Source organism: Oncorhynchus kisutch, linkage group LG4, assembly GCF_002021735.2.
Source record: "Oncorhynchus kisutch isolate 150728-3 linkage group LG4, Okis_V2, whole genome shotgun sequence".
Taxonomy (NCBI): Eukaryota; Metazoa; Chordata; class Actinopteri; order Salmoniformes; family Salmonidae; genus Oncorhynchus; species Oncorhynchus kisutch.
The window spans coordinates 74,273,499-74,295,319 of record NC_034177.2 but is presented as its reverse complement, the minus strand read 5'-3'; the positions used below and the strand labels follow the sequence as shown (position 1 = coordinate 74,295,319).

General features: G+C 41.6%; 1 protein-coding gene across 1 annotated transcript in view; it reads right to left on the bottom strand.

The window, feature by feature from the left end:
• Positions 1-253: 253 nt before the first annotated feature.
• The window catches only part of LOC109888803 (glutamate receptor ionotropic, delta-1), a 339,173-nt gene continuing 317,605 nt past the window's right edge, over positions 254-21,821 (bottom strand). The window contains exons 12-16 of the mRNA XM_031823618.1: positions 19,852-19,990; positions 10,369-10,564; positions 8,502-8,668; positions 4,180-4,420; positions 254-1,559 (exon numbers count right to left, since the gene is read on the bottom strand). Of these exons, the coding sequence (XP_031679478.1) occupies positions 1,128-1,559; positions 4,180-4,420; positions 8,502-8,668; positions 10,369-10,564; positions 19,852-19,990 (1,175 nt within the window). The 3' untranslated portion in view covers positions 254-1,127. The remainder of the gene's footprint in view (positions 1,560-4,179; positions 4,421-8,501; positions 8,669-10,368; positions 10,565-19,851; positions 19,991-21,821) is intronic.

Sequence of the window (21,821 nt, the reverse complement as noted above, 5' to 3'; positions counted from 1 at the left end):
TACTTTTCTCCTTCCCCTCTTCTGACAGTCAGGTGGCGATAGCTACTTTATTGAGGAAAAATGTATTTACTATGCCTGTAATATACTATAAAACGTAATATTTTCACATAGGCCTACTTAAAATGTTTACTATATGGAATGCAGGTATGGGTATTCAGACATGGCCACTCACTCATACATATATAAATAAATTCATAAATTATGATTTTACAAAAAACAACATGCTTAACACGGCTCAAAGTAGCCTACACAGTTTGAACTTTATCATGTTTTTTTATTGTTTTCATACTAAACAAATCAACTCTTTCCACTGTCTTTGAAGTGTGAAGTTAGTGTCTTTTCATAAATTGGATACATTCATATAATGTTCATTCGAAAGAAAACATCTTTGAACTTGGCACTTAGAAAACAACCACAAGGAATTATCACCTTTATTAATTTAGAACAAAATTTACAAATCCATTCAAACAGTCATGTTTTAATACTTTTGTATCTGTTTTTTAAACTCAACTTAAAAAATTGAGAATATTCAAAATACACTTTATTTTTTATTTTTACCTCAACTCTTGATGTCCATAATTACAAATATGTACATGAAAGTCATTTTCCACAAGTTGTTTTCCTACATATTTCTTCAGCGGTAAAAAAACATTTTCTTGCCATCCATATTTACATTCCCTCTCACCATTCACTCTGTATAGCTCACCACAGCCGAGCCTGAAGCCCCATTAATACCTGGTTTTAACATGCGTCCTGTGTCCTGATCTTGTCCACATTCTGATTGGACCCACATTTTCAGACATGCATCTACACATGGTGTTTTAATGTGTCTCTTATCTATCACTGTGTCTGCATTGTGACCAGACTTGCTGGACCCTCCATGTAAGCAAATTATATGACAGATATTCTTTCAAAATATATATATTTTTAATTCTAAGACACTGTCCAGATCTGTTTACATTTGTAAGATATCCAGATCACGATCAGATCACAATTTGTCTTTTAATCGTCTACACCTGTCTAAAAATGTCACAATCAGAATGTGGACAGCATCAGAACAAAGAATGCATGTTAGAACCAGATATGAATGGGGTTTAAGTGTCTGTGATTGGGCTGAGGCTGAGTGCTCAGATGGAAGTCCCGTGGTTTCCATCAATGGCTTCTGGAATGGGTCCTCCGGGCACTGACTGGTATGACATTGGCGTCTTGACGGGGCTCTGTCGGAAGAGCCCCCCGTTGGGCGCCCTGTGTTTGCAGCGGATAGAGGGCATGGTGGCGCTGCTGAGGGGTAGGGGGAGGGTTCTGCCAGTGCCCCTGCCGAGTGTCCTTCCTGCCCCATGTCCCTCCTGGAGGAAGGTGGTCACAGAGAGCGACCCCCTGTGGTGGCCTGGGTAGTGGTCCCGTGAAGGCAGGCCTTCCAGGGACTGGCTGGGCTGCATGCTGCCGATGTCCAGGGCAGAGATCTCGATAGATTGGCCCGCCAGCTGCTTGTGTGCCATGTCCTCGTCTAGGAGGCTGTTCAAACGCTGGTGGACCTGCTCTAGATTCACCTCTTTGTCCTAGAGAGAGGGACAGAGAGAGAGAGGGACAGAGAGAGAGAGGGACAGAGAGAGAGAGGGACAGAGAGAGAGAGGGACAGAGAGAGAGAGGGACAGAGAGAGAGAGAGAGAGATACACAGGTTGTAAGGGATGAAAAGTGCAAGAAACATGAAATGTGAGATGGGGTTGAGAAAGAAAGAAGCAGTGATCAGAAATTGTTTGATTTAACAACATGATTAATTATCCACATTGTTGACACTACATTTCCAATTTGAATATTATGAACTTGAATGTTGAATTACTTCAAATCCATATTATTCAACGTCAACACTATGCTACAACCACAAGCTAAGCTGCAAAATCAAGGCGTAATGGTACAACATAAAACCAAATGATTTAATGTGTAATTTCTAAACATGTCTCCTCCAGTAGAAATCCTTTCTTGAAATGCATGTATCTATGCAGCACACTACTGCATGAAAAGCATCCTTATAAAATGACTGGTTCAGATGGTCATACTGTACAATGTCAATGCATCACACTTTACGGGACAGGATAGACTAAATGTAGGAGACAAGGACTTTCAATAATTTCAATAAATCATTTGTTGAAAGTCTGACTGTACTTTTTGTCATTCAATACTCCGTAATGTGTAATTTGGGGGTGAGAAGCAGCCACAAGTGCCAATAGAAATGTTAAGGGTAATAGATTCTGCAGAAAAATCTACTGCACAGGAAAACACAGCCAAACATATGGCCTCTTGGCTGCTTCTCCTTCCTCTCATTGTTCCAACATTTCTCACGATGTTTAAATCATACCAAAAAGACGAAACACCAAACAACAGGAGAGACCATGGGGTGAGATGACTGGTGAAGCGATACATATCTATTCCTATCCATTGCCCATGCCCCACCCAACCCTATCTGACCCCCCCACTTCCCCAACCCCATACAGTGCCCCATATATCTCAGGTCTCTCCTGACCTGTGTCAAAAGTCTCTGCCTCCTCCCAGTCTCTCTCTCTGTCTGTCCACATGTCACGCCTGCCTTCCGGTGAAGCACTTGTAATACCATTATATGTCAATGGACCAGAAACCCTTTCCAGACTGTAGTCCTTAGTGACCTGCACAGGATCACAGACAATCATACAGTACGTAAATAACCAGCATGGCTGTGAATCCGGACATTGACATATAATTGCAATAAGACGTCACTCAGAATTACCAGGGATTATTATGTACCGGGGCACAATGTACTGCAAATTGTTGTCATATTGCCTGCATATGCTGTCGCTGTCATAAGACTGAAAGAACACCTGCCATTGAAGGTCATGATAGGTTATGACATCTCATGGCAAATTTATAATGGAGTATCACACTATCGGACATCAAATGGGTAATGTTTAAAAGTCCCGTTTTATTTGAAGTGCATCTTTTGAAGGCTTCATAAAGCACCACAAACAGTATATCATGCTTGTAATGACTGAACACTCACACTTTGATGCCAAGGTAAGTATATTGCTTTACTGAACAACTGCAGTGATACATATCAAACCTAGAGCCTCATTTTTTTAACTCTCGCTCAGGGATCTTGAATGTGACATTCTTATTAAAAAGGCCATGCTACATTACAATGCTTTATAAAGATTCAGAATGTGGCATAACTGTGTGACATAACCATCCATTTATTTGTTCACATTTATAAATCCTGTATAGAGCATGAAATACAGTTATAAATTATTTGTGACCCATTTATGTAGTAGTGCTTATAAAGCCTATATGAATGCTTTGTGAAGCCTTCATATGATGCACTTCAAATAAAGTGGGACCATTTAGGTCATCACTCTTTAATCTAATACTCCATTAATAATATGTAGCAATCATGACAATATTCTTACATTAAGTGCTTTTTTTAATGTTCTCTTTTTGCATTGTTGTATCGTCCAATCAAACAGACAAGTCAAAGCTAGCATCTTGTTTGCTCACACTTTAGTTTAGGGATCCATGTCAAGCCTTTGATCTCTGGACACCATATCCACAGAGGCTGTTCAGTCTCTTGCAGGTGCTTTGATAAAGCTATTTGAAAGCAGTAAGACTTGAATGGATGAGCTAAAGGGAGCGTTTGCACGATTGAGGCAGCACATATCTACCCAGAAGTACAACATTGTTGAATCAGTTGACCAACATAATTGTTGTCATTTTTCATTTTTTTGCTGTCATCATTATTGCCATCCATGAAAATGATGATGATTATGAATTATTACTTTTCAGCAGAAACAAGCAAAAACAAGCAATTAATTGCATGTTAATGTTTCTGAATAATCCCTCCAAGGCTCTTTTGAAATACAAAAAATGGAGAGAGGAAGCGCTTCAAACAGTCTACCCAAACTGACTTCTCTCCCACCCAAAGAAAAGATGAAACGATCACATCAATTTGGACTATTGTTAGGGCACACCTATAACTGTGTGTACTGGAGCTCTACTAAATCGTGGCTGGTGTCTGTGCCTGGATCCATAAAGTAGAGTGTGGCAGTGGCATCTCTGGGCAGGACCGGGGGACCCGGGGGTCTGGGTCTCGGCCTGGGCCTGGGGAGGGGCAGCAGTGAGTCTGGGCCCTGGGTCGGGGCTGCTTTCTCGGTCACCTCTTTGGGCTGCTCTCGCCGGCAGTGGTTGCTGCTCCACCAGGTCTCCAGTGCGGCCACCAGGCAGGCCAGCAGTAGCCCTGCTGCCAGGATGCAGAACACCCCAGCGAAGCTGTGGAGCCTCAGAGCCCTGCCCTCTGGCTGGGCCTCTGAGTGGCTGTCCAGGTCGCAGCGGCCCTTCCTGGGCCACCATTTCTGCTTCAGGATGTCCAGGTCCCCTTTCTCCTGCAGTTCCAGGATCCTGACAAACACAGATAGAAGAGTTTTATTGTTCTTTGTCTGCACTGAAAGCACTTGGGTGAGTAGCGCGCTAGAGCGAGTTCCCTATTCAAACTGTTGTGATAGGATTAAATTAAATAGAGACAATTACATTGGACTCAGTTGTGAAAATGACAGATTACTGGTAGAGGAGACCCACTGGGCACAGATGTCAATTTAATGTCTATTCCACGTTGCTTCAATGTCATTTCATTGAAATGATGTTTAAACAACGTTAATTCAACCAGTGTTTGCCCAGTAGGGAAGTTGAATTAATATAAAATAATGCAATGTAGAGAAGTTACTGTGTAACCTACCTAGGGCTGTGGCAGTCATGAAATTTGGTCAGCCGGTGATTGTCAAGCAAATAACTGCCGGCCTCGTGGTAATTGACCGTTAATTAACATTAATACATTTAGCCACTGATGCAGACAGTTGGAACATCTACATTTTAAAAAGCCTACACCATTCACAATAAATCTATTATTTATTTTTGACAGTTCAAAAGAAACATGATATGAATAAAATGTAGTCTATTTCAGAATAACAGAATAGCAAGTCACGAGTTGTCCTTATGTTAGGCCCTAATCTGACTATGCCATTTGGCTGTGGGCTACACCAGTTCATTTACCAGACAAGATTTGCTTTGAATTCCGTGGCATTATTTTATATTATTATTATTATTATTATTATTATTATTAAAACATATAGGCCTATGGGCTAGGCTACATAAGGTGTGCGACTATGATTTGAAAAAGTTGCAGAAAAAGGCATGCACTCTTTATTGCCTCACGCTGGACATAATTCACAAGACATAATAGCCTACATCATTTAAATGAAAGGCTACATCATTCAAGTGAAAGGCTAAAATTGTAAGCCATCAGACCATTCTTTAATTAATGTACTAAATAATATATGTGTGGAATTAGTTTTGATTTAGAATGGACCATTTTTATGCACCTGGGGCAGGGGAAAGGGGAAAAGGGGCAGGGGAAAAAATATTGTCATCTATGTACTTAAATAGCGAATGGAGGGCACTTAACCTGTTGTTAATTTTCATGCCAGCCAGGTAGACTATACTCCTGTTGTAAAGCGAAGCAATGTGCTTAATATTAAGAAAGTTGAGAAATAAATATAGTAGGCCTAGCCTATAGAAAGCTGATGGGATCCTCCTCTTTTTAATAGAGGCCATCAAACTCTGTTTTCTCACGCAACTGCATTGCCTATAGAAATGTTGCATGAGCATGAGCTCATAGGCTCTCATGAAGTATTTAATTAGATTTTTTGATTATGTTTTCATTGATGTCAGAGTGATTAGTGGGACAATAGAGTGCTGAGTACCAGGCAATTAGTAGGTAGGCTACTATGACCATCAGCAGCATCAGAGCTTGGAGAAGCCTAGTTACCATGACTAAACGTTGACATGGAATTTGACTGCGGTCATGACTGCCGGTGTGGCGGTAATACGGTCACCGTAACAGCCCTTAACCTTCCCCTAAACTGTACCCAGTGTAAAAACCATGTTGTGTTATATCATACTGGCCATATGAGAAGATTAACAACAGTCCTAAATGTTTTAGCAAGGTCAATGTTTGTGTTTAGCTTGCATTCAATTTCCCCTCCCTGTTGCTCACAACAAGCCCCCATCCCCTCTGTCACAAGGGGACTTATTGCTGATTTAAGGTGAAATTACCAACCCTATTACGGTCAACCATGTCACTTTAATAGTTGTCTTTTATAGTATTGTTTTATACCTCTAGAGATGGGAAAACATGTTTGTTATGAAGTTGAACATATACTCTTTATGATAGAATATTCAAATTAGGTGAAATAAATAGATGTTTCTGATACAATTACACTACCAATATACTACCTAAAAGGCACTGAATTTGTGGAATGACACAGGTAAGTGTGAATATACAGTTCAGTAGCTTATGTGGTGTGTGTGGTTGTGAAGGGGGATAAATAAAGATCCTGTGAGAAGCCATCACCTTGGGTGAGAGAGATGAACTGCCTTTCTTCACGTTTCATCACTTTGCCATCATTCTCTTATATCCATTCTCATCCATACTGTAAGCTTACTAATGGGCTCTCTGTAGTCTTTCATCATCAGGCTGGCAGTGCTTGTTTAACTCGTTTCAAAACCAATTCATTTTAAAAGAGACACCATTTTCCAGGCCACCGTCTTAGTTTAAAACATTTCTAGCCTATCTACCTATGGGTAACAGGGTTGGTGTGTTATGCTCAATCCACTCAGTTTCTCACCACAAAACACCAGAAATTTGCACAAAAAAAAGTAGCACCAGCCCCCGGTTTTTACACTATGACTTGACTATAAGATGTTCAATGTTCATTTTTAAAGAAGCATTCTAGCTGTCCTGGTAGACTTCCAGTCATTGTGCTAATGCTAGTCAGAAATGGCTCGCGAAACTACCTTTAACTTACTTCAAACTGCAAGCAGAAACATACCCTATTTATCTATCAGTTCAGGGCTTAATTGCCAAAATCTTGCACTTTCCCTTTAAGTTTACGTAACAGGGTTGACCTTAAACCTGAGGGACAAATGTACATTTATTATTAATCACACAAAATAAATAATCACCTTTAGAAATAAATTAGGCAATTCCCCAAAATAACTAGGGCTTTACAATGATGGCTCCTGAGTGGCGTAGCGATCTAAGGCACTGCATCTCAGCGCAAGAGGTGTCACTATAGTCCCTGCTTCAAATCCAGGCTGTATCACATCCAGCTGTGATTAGGAGTCCCATAGGGCAGTGCACAATTGGCCCAGGGTCATCCAGGTTTGGCTAGGATATGTGGTCATTGTAAATAAGAACTGACTTAACTGACATGCCTAGTTAAATAAATGATGGTGGAAATGTGGATTAAAATCTTCCTAGAAGTTGGACAAACATGATGTGGGACATGCCAAACTGGTAAACTAATTTAATTTAAAGGAGTGGCTGCGGTTTGGAACCCTTTTTGATTGCAAAAAATCCTAAGCTTCTGCACTGCATGTTCGGAATTCTCAACTTTACACACGGTCTACTTGTTCGGCTTCCGAGAGAACAAGCCACTCTGGCGAATTTCAGCGATGAATGGAGAATGATACTCAATAAATAAAGTTAGGTCAATGCTGAATTAATGTCTGTAAGATCACATAATGATAGTATTCTACATAACAGAACAGAATATAATAGCATAATATAACATTACAGTAAGACAACAACAAAAAACATTTAATTTCTTATGAGATTTTAGGATGATTGTGTGAATGGTCGCACAAAACTCAACAGTGCGTCACTAGGCAAAATATGTACTTTGATTAAAACAAAACACAGTTATTCTATAGTTTGTTAACATAATCTGCGCTCAAATTTGCTCACAGTACATAACTAAAACAACACTGTACTTTGAAACAACACTGTACTCCTGAGGTGCTGACCTGTTGCACCCTCTACAACCACTGTGATTATTATTATCTGACACTTGACTGTTTGAACATCTAGGCCATGTTCTGTTATAATCTCCACCCGGCACAGCCCGAAGAGGACTGGCCACCCCTCAGAGCCTGGTTCGTCTCTAGGTTTCTTCCTAGGTTCTGGTCTTTCTAGGGAGTTTTTCCTAGCCACTGTGCTTCTACAAATGGTTGGCATGAAGATGCTGCGTGGACTTTTCACTGGAAAAACTTGAAGAATTGTCATTCACAATAATTGACAGAAACATGATACGGATTTAAAGAAACATGATGCGCAGAACTTGATACAGATTGCAGATTTGCTCTGGGAAGAGGCTTCCAGGGGGGCGAGACAGGGGCGGAATGGGGTGGTTTCCTTCAGAACTGCAGTCTCTGCCTTTATTTGAATGAAAAACTACCATTGGAATTTGTGACATGGTTTAGCTTTGTTATAGCATAGATGTATGTAATCCAACTGTTAAATTGAGTGTTTATGGAAAACTACACATATAATGTCACAAGGACATCAAATGCACCAATCTACAGTACAGCAACAGAAATACTGTAGGTAGCTGTTAGGGTGGATTGACGGGAAGGGGGCACTCACTTCTGGGAGAAGAGGTCTCTGTAGGGGCTGCCATGCTGCAGGGCCAGGCCATAGCCCTTACTGCTCATACTGTTGCCGGTCACCGTCAGGGTGCAGTCATCATCTGTCAGAGCAGCATACTCTACCACAGCCATGTCCCACAGGAAGGCAAAGGAATCTCTCTTCGCCTGGGGAAGGATATACACAGGGGTTACATTGAGGGAAGATCAGACTAAATGGGGGAAACAGAAATGTACACAGAAACACACATGCATCACCAGCCTTAAGCACAAACTTAGCCAGAATATATTTTCAAGTCCATGACAGTCAGTCATAACCAGTCAGTGCTGTTCACTGTGGCATTAGCTAATGTGAGCAAAGTAGTTTTCAGTAGGAGTGATCATGGCACATCTGCTTGTCAGGCTACAAAGCGGTAGTCTTGCCAGATTGCTTGACCATGAAATTTATCCAGACTAACAAGAACAGCAACAGAATCTCTTAAATTCTTGCTGAGTGTGAATTTGTTTTGCTCTGTTTATCCTGGCGCTTTCCCAATAGTCCCAGATATTTCAAGGTAATGTCATTATTTCCCAAATAGAACTCTAAGCAGCCTGTCTGTAGACATATTTGTTGAACTGCACAAGGTCCTGAAGGAAAACTCCAAAACTAAACTCCAAAAGAAAGTCAGAAAAAAGTAATTTCCCATCGGATTCTTAAATCTTCTCATTTACCATTCGTACTGGACAGTATCTCAGTTCAAATCACTAAGATACTTTTTGGTTTAATGGCTATACAGATGTAGGATCTTAATTTGAAACAGTTTGATACAGCAGGAAAATAATCCTGCAGTAACAGGAAATGTGAACCAGTGGAGGCTGCTGAGGGGAGAACGGCTCATAATAATGGCCAGAGCGGAGCGGATGGAATGGCATCAAACAACCATGTGTTTGATGAATTTGATACCATTCCACTGATTCCGCTCCAGTCATTACCACGAGCCCATTCTCCCTAATTAAGGTGCCACCAACCTCCTGTGATGTGAACTATTATGTGGATTGCAATTAATGAACATTTTTTGTAGGGTTGATATATTTTTTTGTGGGGGTTGATACATTTTTTGGTTGGGCAAACTTAAGAAGTATTTTTAAACCTTGAACACACTACACGTTTTCCTGCTGGTTTAATTCATGGAAGATACCTCAGGATACTCTGTCTGTGTCCTGCTGGGAGTGTGTGTGTGTGTGTGTGTGTGTGTGTGTCTGTTTATGACTGTGATTATTCTGAATTACCATTCACACTGAACTTCATCTCAGTTCAAATGACTCTTATACATTTGGTTAAATTACTCTACTGTTGTCAACACAAATATCAATAATTTAATTTTAAGCACAAAAACACTAAGCAATTTCCCTCACTAAGAATCTGATTTAATTTACCATTACACCAAGTATCTGCAGAACACTACGGGTTTTGGCTGAACAAATGACAATTAGCAGCTCAAAACATCCTGATGTTTAATGACAAGCGTGTGTGACTAGACTCTGTTATAACTAATTTGTTTAATTACTAAAACATTTCTAAGGTTGATTTGTCTGTGTACTGCTGTATGTTTGTGCTAGGCTTTGAGATATTCATTTCAGCTGAACCATTAACTTTAATCAGGAAAAATGTTAAAAGCCACACCATTCTATTGTCTCTCTACGGACGTCATAATATGCCCTGCATAGTTCTGTTTTTGTGTGCGTCCTGAAAGTACTTTCGCTGGTATAGCTGAAATGATTTAGAATAAAACGTCTACCAATCATTTTCACTCATCTGGAAAAACATTGGTAGGAGGCTCCACATTGCTGAAATCGATGAATTCAGACATGGCTGTTCCTGAGCTCACCTTGCGGATGCCTTCAGAGGGGCTGGAGACTGAGTGTTCATGTCCGTTGTTCTTGTTGATGGTTCTCCAGAGCTCAGCGAAGGTGCTGTCCTGCTCCAGAGCGTTGGTGCCTTTGGCTCTGAAGTACTCGTATACGGCTGAGTCTCTCACTGTTCCGTAGGCTAGGTCCATCTGCTTGGACAAGTCCTGGAACGTCCTATGGAAGGGAGCAAAGGAAATGGGTTACATGTGCTGTTGGAGGTCGCCCTATGCGACCAGAATGATGCATTTGTCAATACATTTTTTGTTTTCAAGAATACACAGTGCACTGGATTCATTCTAAACCAACTCACCCCAGTTATGCTTCTTACATGCATTTGTGATCTAATGCGTAACTTCAGGTATGCAAATGTTCTCTTACTTCAGCTATGCAAACTTTCTATTTTCAAGGTAACATGGACACAGCACCTCTAAATGCATACCAGCAGAAAACTGAAACTGGATTTTATCTACACAGACAAATATCGCCTTTAGCACTTGAACTTGTGCCTCTGTATCTTTTGAAGTCCTCTAACTTGCTGGAAAGGGATGAAGAAAATAATGCATAGGTAATGTTAAATGCCGTGTTGATGCCTTGTCAAAGAAAAATAAGAATTGAAAAATAAGACTCAATAATGTATCTTCTCCAGTGTTGTTTGTGCACTGTACAATACATGTATTTTCAGATACATGACAGGAAAAGTTAAGATTCCAATTGGACAGGATTATTGCAGATATATGTACAGTGCATTTGGAAAGTATTCAGACCCCTTCACTTTTTCCACATTTTGTTTCGTTACAGTCTTATTCTAAAATGAATGAAATATAACATTTTCCTCATCAATCTGCACACAATACCCCATAATATCAATGCGAAAACAGGCTTTAAGAAATTCTTGCAAAAAAAATCTTGAATAACTTATTTGCATAAGTATTCAGACCATCTGCCGATGAGAATCGAAATTCAGCTCAGGTGCATCCTGCTTCCTATTGATCATCCTTGAGGTGTTCCAAGAACTTGATTGGAGTCCACCTGTTGTAAATTCAATTGATTGTACATGATTTGGAAAGGCACACACCTGTCAATATATATATATTTTTTTACCTTTATTTAACTAGGCAAGTCAGTTAAGAACAAATACTTATTTTCATTGACAGCCAAGGAACAGTGGATTAATTAACTGCCTTGTTCAGGGGCAGAACGACAGATGTTTACCTTGTCAGCTCAGGGATATTGATCTTGCAACCTTTTGGTTACTAGTCCAATGCTCTAACCACTAGGCTACCTGCTGCAGGCTGTTGGGTGGCTTCCTGCTGTTGACAGTGCATGTCAGAGCAAAAACCAAGCAATGAGGTTGAAGGAATTGTTCGTAGAGCCAATTGACAGATTTATGTCGGCACAAATCTGGGGAAGGGTACCAAAATAATTCTTAAATGGAAGAAGTTTGTAAACAGCAAGACTCTTCCTAGAGCTGGCCGCCCGGCCAAACTGAGCAATCAGGGGAGAAGGGCCTCGGTCAAGGAGGTGACCAAGAAGGTGATCAAGAATTCATTCATGATGGCTCTGACAGAGATGGTCGCCTCGCTTCGCGTTCTTAGGAAACCGTGTAGATTTAAAAAAAAAAAAGTATTATCTCTTACATTGTTACCCCAGGAAATCTTAAGTCTTATTACATACAGCCGGGAGGAACTATTGGATATAAGAGCACCGTCAACTTACCAACATTACGACCAGGAATACGACTTTCCCGAAGCGAATCCTCTGTTTGGACCACCACCCAGTACAACGGATTTAATCCCAGTAGCCGACCCAAAACAACGACGCCACAGAAGGGGCAGACAGGGCGGCCTCCATAGACGTGCACATCGCTCACCGCTCCTGAGCAAACTACTCACCAATGTCCAGTCTCTTGACAACAAGGTGGACGAAATTCGGGCAAGGGTTGCCTTCCATAGAGACATCAGAGATCGTAACATTCTCTGTTTCACGGAAACATGGCTCACTCGGAATATGTTATCAGAGTCGGTACAGCCTCCCGTTTTTTTCACGCATCGCGTCGACAGAAACAAACATCTCTCTGGTAAGAAGAAGGGCGGGGGTGTATGCCTTATGATTAAAGATTTGTGGTGTAATCATAACAAAATACAGGAACTCAAGTCCTTGTGTTCACCTGACCTAGAATTCCTTACAATTCCTTACCATCAAATACAACCGCATAATCTACCAAGAGAATTCTGTTTGATTATAATCACAGCCGTGTATATCCCCCCCCCAAGCAGACACCTCGACGGCCCTGAAAGACCTTCACTGGACTCTATGTAAACTGGAAACCATATATCCTGAGGCTGCATTTATTGTAGCTGGGGATTTTAACAAAGCTAATCTGAAAACAAGGCTCCCTAAATTTTATCAGCAAATTGAATGCGCGACTCAAGCTGGCAGAATTCTGGATCATTGCTAGTCTAATTTTCACAACGCATACAAAGCCCTCCCCCACGCTCCTTTTGGCAAATCTGACCACGACTCCATTTTTAAAATTTTGTTCCCTGCCTATAGACAGAAACTAAACCTGGAAACGTCCGTGCTCAGGTCTATTCAACACTAGTCCAACCAATCGGATTCCACGCTTCAAGACTGCTTCGATCACGTGGACTGGGATATGTTCCGGATAGCCTAAGACAACAGATGTATACGCTGACTCGGTGAGCGAGTTTATTAGCAAGTGAATTGGTGATGTTGTCCCCACAGTGACTATTGAAACCTTCCCTAACCAGAAACCGTGGATTGATGGCAGCATTCACGCAAAACTGAAAGCGCGAACCACTGCTTTTAATCACGGCAAGGCGACCAGAAACATGACCGAATACAAACAGTGTAGCAATTCCCTCCGCAAGGCAATCAAACAAGCTAAGCGTCAGTATAGAGACAAAGTAGAGTCACAATTCAACAGCTCAGACATGGATTACAAAAAGAAAATCAGCCCCGTCATGGACACCGACATCTTGCTCCCAGAAAAATTAAACAACTTCTTTGCTTGCTTTGAAGACAATACAGTGCCACTGACAAGGCCCGCTACCAAAACATGTGGGCTCTCCTTCACCGTGGCCAACGTGAGTTAACCCTCGCGAGGCTGCCGGCCCAGATGGCAGCCCCAGCCGAGTCCTCAGAGCATGCGCAGACCAGCTGGCTGGTGTGTTTATGGACATATTCAATCGATCCCTATCCCAGTCTGCTGTGCACACATGCTTCAAGAGGGCCACCATTGTTCCTGTTCCAGAGAAAGCTAAGGTAACTGAGCTAAATGACTATCGCCCCATAGCACTCACTTCTGTCATCATGAAGAGCTTTGAGAGACTAGTCAAGGATCATATCACCTCCACCCTATCTACACCCTAGACCCACTCCAATTTGCTTACAGCCCCAATAGGTCCACAGACGACGCAATCGCAATCACACTGCACACTGCCCTAACCCATCTGGACAAGAGGAATACCTATGTAAGAATGCTGTTCATCGACTACAGCTCAGCATTTAACACCATAGTACCCTCCAAACCCAGACCCTGGGTCTCCACCCCGCCCTGTGCAACTGGGTTCTGGACTTTCTGTCGGGGCACCCCCGAGTGGTGAGGGTAGGTAACAACATCTCCACCCCACTGATCCTCAACACTGGGGCCCCACAAGGGTGCATTCTCAGCCCTCTCCTGTACTCCCTGTTCACCCACGACTGCATGGCCATGCACGCCTCCAACTCAATCATCAAGTTTCCAGACAACACTACAGTGGTAGGCTTGGTTAACAACAACGATGAGACGGCCTACAGGGAGGAGGTGAGGGCCCTCGGAGTGTGATGTCAGGAAAATAACCTCACACTCAACGTCAACAAAACAAAGGAGATGATCATGGACTTCAGGAAACAGCAGAGGGAGCAACCCCCTATCCACATCGACGGGTCAGTAGTGGAGAAGGTGATGAAAGAAGATGAACGTTTTAAGTTCCTCTGTGTCCACATCACGGACAAACTGAATTGGTCCACCCACACAGACAGCGTGGTGAAGAAGGCGCAACAGCACCTCTTCAACATCAGGAGGCTGAAAAAATGTGACTTGTCACTGAAAACACTCACAAACTCTTACAGATGCACAATTGAGAGCATCCTGTCAGGCTGTATCACAGCCTGGTACGGCAACTGCTCCGCAAACAACCGTAAGGCTCTCCAGAGGGTGGTGCGGTCTGCACAACGCATCACCGGGGGAAAACTACCTGCCCTCCAGGACACCTACATCACCCGATGTCACAGGAAGGCCAAAAAGATCATCAAGGACAATAACCACCCGAGCCACTGCCTGTTCACCCCGCAGTCATCCAGAAGGCGAGGTCAGTACAGGTGCATCAAAGATGGGACCGAGAGACTGAAAAACAGCTTCTATCTCAAGGCCATCAGATTGTTAAACAGCCATCATTAACATTGAGTGGCTGCTGCCAACATACAGACTCAAATCTCTAGCCACTTCAATAATTAATAATTGGATGAAATAAAAGAGTCACTAGTCACTTTAAACAATGCCACTTTATATAATGTTTACATACCCTCCATTACTCATCTCATATGTTTATACTGTACTCTATACCATCTACTGCATCTTGCCTATGCCGCACGGCCAACACTCATCCATATTTAGAATATATGTACATATTCTTATTCCATCCCCTTACATTGTGTGTATAATGGAGTTGTTGTGAAATTGTTAGATTACTTGTTAGATATTACTGCACTGTCGGACCTAGAAGCACAAGCATTTCGCTACACTCGCATTAACATCTGCTAACCATGTGTATGTGACCAATACAATTGGATTTGATTTGAGAGGCCGGACATGCAGCACATTGAGCGTCACAAATAGAACCAATTTCTATTTTAGCGTCTGGACACGAAGACGCTCGCTGATGCACACGAACAGTTTGGGTGCAATGATTTGAATCCTTTTGTCACTCTGACAGAGCTCCAGAGTTCCTCTGTGGAGAGGGGAGAACCATCCAGAAGGACAACCATCTCTGCAGCACTCCACCAATCAGGTCTTTATGGTAGAGTGGCCAGACGGAAGCCACTCCTCAGTAAAAGGCACATAACAGCCCACTTGGAGTTTTCCAAAAGACATCAAAAGGACTCTCAGACCATGAGAAACAAGATTCTCTGGTCTGATGAAACCAAGATTTAAGTCTTTGGCCTCAATGCAAAGCGTCACATCTGGAGGAAGCCAGGCACCGCTTATCACGTGGCCAATACCATCCCTACGGTGAAGCAAAGTGGTGGAGGCATCATGCTGTGGGGATGTTTTTCAGCAGAAGGGACTGGGAGACTAGACAGGATCGAGGGAAAGATGAACGGAGCAAAGTACAGAGAGATCCCTGATGTAAACCTGCTCCAGTGGACTCATGACCTTAGACTGGGGTGAAGGTTCACCTTCCAACAGGACAATGACCCTAAGCACACAGCCAAGAAAATGCAGGAGTGGCTTTGGGACAAGTCTCTAAATGTCCTTGAGTGGCCCATCCAGAGCCCGGACTTGAACCTGAAAATAGCTGTGTAGTGACGCTCCCCATCCAACCTGACAAAGCTTAAGAGGATCTGCAATGGGAGAAACTCCACAAATACAGATGTGCCAAGCTTGTAGCGTCATACCCAAAAAGACTCGAAGCTGCAGTCGCTGCCAAAGGTGCTTCAACAAAGTAGTGTGTAAAGGGTCCGAATACTTATGTAAATGTGATATTTCAGTTTTTATTTTTCATACATTTGCAAAAAAATTAATACAAAAATAACTGTTTTGTTTTGTCATTATGAGGTATTGTGTGTAGATTGATGTGGGGAAAAAAACATTTAATCCAAACAAACAACATTTCGAAAAAGTCAAGGGGTCTGAATACTTTCTGAATGCACCAACACCTTGCCTAAAGCAACCATGTACTTGCTTCAGTCTTTAATTAAGTGTTGCTGTAGTACAGGCTGTGGTGGCACCTTAATTGGGGAGGACAGTCTCACAGTAATGGCTGGAATGGAATAAATGGAATGGCATTGGCACATCAAACACTTTTTTTTTTGGTGCCACATCACGTGAGAATTTCAGGAAGTAGCCCTTTGCCTGTACCGCCTTAATTTTTTTTTATTTGACCTATATTTAACTAGGCAAGTCAGTTAAGAACAAATTCTTATTGTCAATGACGGCCTAGGAACACGTGTCCATGACTGTCCATGTTAACTGACTTTTTTCTTCAGTGTTATTCATAATGATTTCTTTGTTAGATTGCAACTACAACTCACTCTCTTGCTGGCCTGTTGCGGTGGCAGAAATAAAAACACTGCTGAAAATAAGAGCTACTGTCACAATGAATTGTGAGAGTGCTAAACAACACCCACATATATTTAACCCCTTATTTTTGTTGGCACAAAACTACCTCCACACTTCCATTTGTTTTTATGGGTTACCTTCGGACGAGTCCCGTGACACTTGGGGGTCATAGAACAAAACGATTGAACACCATTATGTTCATGAGCATCTCCCCTTTCCATAGTGGGGTCGTATTAGTTTGTAGCTCAAACGGTTCAGACCCTATAGTCAGAAGTTGGCACATCAGCATTACCGACTTCAGACGAGTCCCGTGACACTTGTGGGGGTCGTAGAGCAAAACGGAGAACGTGTTTGTGAGAGTCTCCCCTTTTCATAATACTGTGGTTTGTAGGCCAAACCGTTCAGAGGCTCCAGACGCTTTTGTGAAGAGACTGATTTTCAGGATGTCTCATGGTCTGACAAGCACCACCTGCCACTACAGATGCAGAAGTCCTGATAACTGTAGCTTAAATTGACGGATTTTGATGGGGATTTTGGGGGATTTTTTTATTATGCTACTTAGATTGATGCACAGGTCACAAGAATTAAAACATGTCACAGTGACATTTAGTTAGCATTTGTTATTATGGAATTATGGAATACATACTTACCTGAGAATTTACGTTATGCAATGTATGAGTCATTGAGAATTGTTTGTGCATTTCCAACCAACACTCACATTTGTATGTGTCTCAGCTACGCTAAGCATATTTAATTGTGTTCCCTCCAATTACTTAAGAACCAGCAAATCCATTTGCACATTTCGAGACTATGACATTAGACCAACTATCTGGCAAGGATGCTGACGTATTTCTTAATCCCTATCACTAGACCTGATAGGCTGCATTGTAGTTTATTTCAGTTCTATTTTCAGTTTTTTTATTCATGAACGAGAGTCTGGATTGGACTGTTGCTTCTATGTTCCATGTCCCTCCACGTAGAGTTCTGTAACATGAACAGTACATCATTGGCAGAAAAACTGAGATCCTTCAGATAAGGCAGAATTATTAGCTACAATGACTGTGGAATCAAATCCAGTATCTCTCTTCCCTTCTCTGTGCCCCCCCCCCCCCCCCTCCAGGATCTACAGTAAGAGAACTGGACAGGTGAGAGCAACACGAGAGATATACACATTACAAAAACATGAAAGTGTATTTTGCTTCTCTCTCATTTTGACAATTCAATGTCATGTGTAGTTTGCTAATGATATCACACGTATGCCTACATACTGTATAACTGAATCATCAAACAATGGACTGTGGGCATGCTTCCTTTAAAAACACTATGGAAAGTGATTGACAGTTTGCTAATGGAACACCTATTGTGTGTCTGATTTTTTTTGGTGTGGCACATATATCTGATACGCCCTATGCCCATTTCCTAATGCACTCCCTGCTTCCCCTCCATTCAACCCCCCTGAAGCCAACATCAATACAGCAGACACCGTCATTAGGTGTAATGGTTGAGTGGAGATTCAAATCCATTTCAGGGGGGCACTGCTACATTCTCTCCCCCTTTCCCCCCACCCTCTCCTCCTATGTCTTTGTCTCTAATGCCATTAATGCCTTCTGATGTGTTGTAGGAATCACATCAGCTTGACAGTGCTAAATGACTTACTGTAATCTCTGGCTCTAGTCTAAAGGTGCTTGTCTAGGTGCTGATGATTTTATAAATTGGTTGTCAATTGTAGTGCACATTTTTATGGATGTGCTAATATCAGGAGATGGGCTCCGCTGAATACTTGCGTCTCAATTCCTTAAAGGAGCATTAAGGAAATGTTTTGGCAAAAAACATTCTTGACCATTTTGCTATCATGAAGTGACAAAATACTGTTTATATTGGTGTGATTTCTCTAAGGGTTGATTCAAAGGGACATTTTGCTGTGCAGATTTTCCTCAGTGCATATTTGATTGTACTCAAGCCCAGAGCTAATAACTTGCCAACTGTCTGCCCAACAAACAAACCCTGGTTACTATGATACATGAGTTAATTAGTCAATTAGTGTGAAGATTAGAAGAGTTTGTCATATTGTTCTGCAGAGCGACAACAATCTGAAGCGATAAATTGAATCCCAGTCCTTTAATGTCACCTCTTCACCCTGAGGCATGGTGATTACAGTCTATCTTCTTTCAATAGAGAACGCGAGGGAATTATCACACCAATATTCATTACATTGAGTTTATGGAATGATTAAAGCGAGCAAATGTTGGCTGATGGGGCTGATAGCGTTTATTGTTGAAATCATTCCTGCCGTCTCGAGACTGGATTTGGCCCCAAGACAATATAAATATATCTTCTGTAATCTTATCCATCTTCTGACTGTGTTACTTCCACTCTCCACATCTGTACAGAGACACACTCATTACATCTGAGCAGAAGAAAGACTTTGTCCACTAATATTCCAGTCTTGTACTAATGGGCACTGTGATTGTGGGTACAGATTCTTGAACAATAAGCCATTATATAAAATATCTATTTAGCATTCTTCCCTGTAACCCACATGTGCTATTTGCTCGACACCGGACAGACTAAACACAATCAAACACTTCTCCGCCTGCCCTTCAGGAAAGGAGTGTGCTAAATTGGATTTATTGACAAATAACATTTGGACTGAGGAGAGCAAACTTGTTATAAGGAGTGGGTCATGAATTACAATTGTGTGTCATAGGCTGCGTTTAGACAGGCAGCCCAATTCTGATCTTCTTTCCGCCATTTGGTCTTTTGACCAATCAAATCAGATTTTCTCACATTAGATCTTTATCAGAGCTGATCTGATTGGTCAAAAGACCAATTAGCGAAAAAAAGATCAGAGTTGGGCTGCCTGTCTAAATGCAGCCCTAGTCCAAATTTATGTCAACAGCCTGCCCAACTTGAGTTTTTGGCATGTCTAAATCCACATACATGGGTGAGATCTAACCCACAAAGACAAATAACACCAGGGAATTGGCAGTTCAGGTCAATGCCTGAAAAGGCAAGACATACCAGTATCCTACCACCAGGAAATCATGACATCAGACACTGAGTCTTGAATATGGAAGGATACACTGAGCAACAGGGTTGAAAACTGTTGATAACATACCGTACAGCGTTGTCCATTCGGGACACAGTGAGGTAGGCTGCCAGATTGGCCGTGTAGGAGGAACACACAATGAGTGTGAAGAGCCACCAACTGCCCATGACGATACGCAACGCCACAGAACCCAGGATGGAATCTCCCCCTGGGAACACAACAACATAAGATATATTGTACTGTATGAAGTCTTGAACAATAACATTATGCTGATTAGATTTATTGTTTGTGATATCGCAACTTATTGCACCATTGTTCTGTCGGTTATATTTTAGCCTGTTGGTTCTATTGATCTGGTGTATATTTATAATGTTTCTGTATTTTTCAGGACCCCTTGAAAATGTCAATCATTTCTTCTGCTCTCTCTCACCTGTCTCTGTATCAAGATACTTCATCTCACTATTTCTAAATGTCTCACTGTATCTCTCTCTCTCTGTCCATTTCTGTCTCAATTTTGAGCTTGCTCTCTTTAACCCTCCATCTACCAACGGCTTTTCGTTCACAATGCCACTGTTTGCCCAGGCAGCTAGAGGAAGATCCATCTACGAGACAAGCTTTTTCATATCCGTCTCTCTCTCTCCCTGTAGCAGAGGTCTAAGCACTCTGTTTAACTACACAGGAAGAAAATGAGGAAATATCTATGTGAATTCTGATTTTGAAGACTAAAACCACAGAAATGTCATCTGAGAGATTCAGGGTGTGAGAAAAAAAGCCCATTCATTTGTCTCCAAGTGTCACTATCAATGATATACCTTAGAACTGTTTATAAAAAGAAGACAACCGGAGTAATATTGTGTTCAAGCCTCAGTGAGCTTAATTAAATTGGCTTTGAGGCACTTATGCCAAGGTCAAGAGGTTCAAGGAGATTTGTCTCCGAGAGGCGTTTGTGGAACATGATCTAAAGGCACAATGTCATAGGGTCAAATCTTTTTTTATTTAAATGTAAATATATATATATATACACACACGACATGACCAGTATGTGGACACCTGCTCGTCGAACATCTCATTCCAAAATTATGCGCATTAGTATGGAGTTGGTCTCCCATTTGTTGCTATAATAATTCTCTTCTGGGAAGACTTTCCAATAGATGTTGGAACATTGCTGCAGGGACTTGCTTTCATTCAGCCTCAAGAGCATTAGTGACGTTGGGCACTGATGTGGGGTGATTAGGCCTGGCTCACAGTTGGCGTTCCAATTCATCCCAAAGGTGTTCGATAGGGTTATGATTTCCCTTCACTGGAACTAAGGGCCTAGCCCAAACCATGAAAAACAGCCCCAAACCATTATTCATCCACCAAACTTTACAGTTGGCACTATGCATTGGGGCAGGTAGCGTTCTCCAAACCCAGATTTGTCCATCGGACTGCCAGATATGGATTCGTGATTCATCACTCCAGAGAACGCATTTCAAGGAGTGTCCACATACTTTTGTTTATATAGTGTGTGTATACAGTATATATATATATATATATATATATATATATATATATATATATATATATTGTATACACACACTATATATACAAAAGTAATGTCATTCTAAATCTTGGCAGAGCTTTCTTGTAATATATATATATATTTATATGTATAAATATATATTACAAGAAAGCTCTGCCAAGATTTAGAATGACATTATAAAGATTTACACCTTGTCACAATCCTCCACTCTACAGTAGAATCCATATTTATCAACACAATTGCATCATTCTCTAAAGAGAGACAGATATGCTATGCCCCTGAGTGAAACACAAAGTGCCCAAGGTCAACAAGTGAAAAGGAAAAAATGCAAGGATCAAGCTTACCCAAAATATAGTTGCCGATTCGGCTTAAAAATTTTGCCGGCAAAGTGCCATACTTTGATAGATGTTGTTGAGGGTTTGACAGGGGTTGCTGAAGGAGCCAGTTATTCATATCTTAGATGCCTGGATCCAGATCAGACTCAAATACCTGATATTCCTTCAGTCAAAGGAACCCT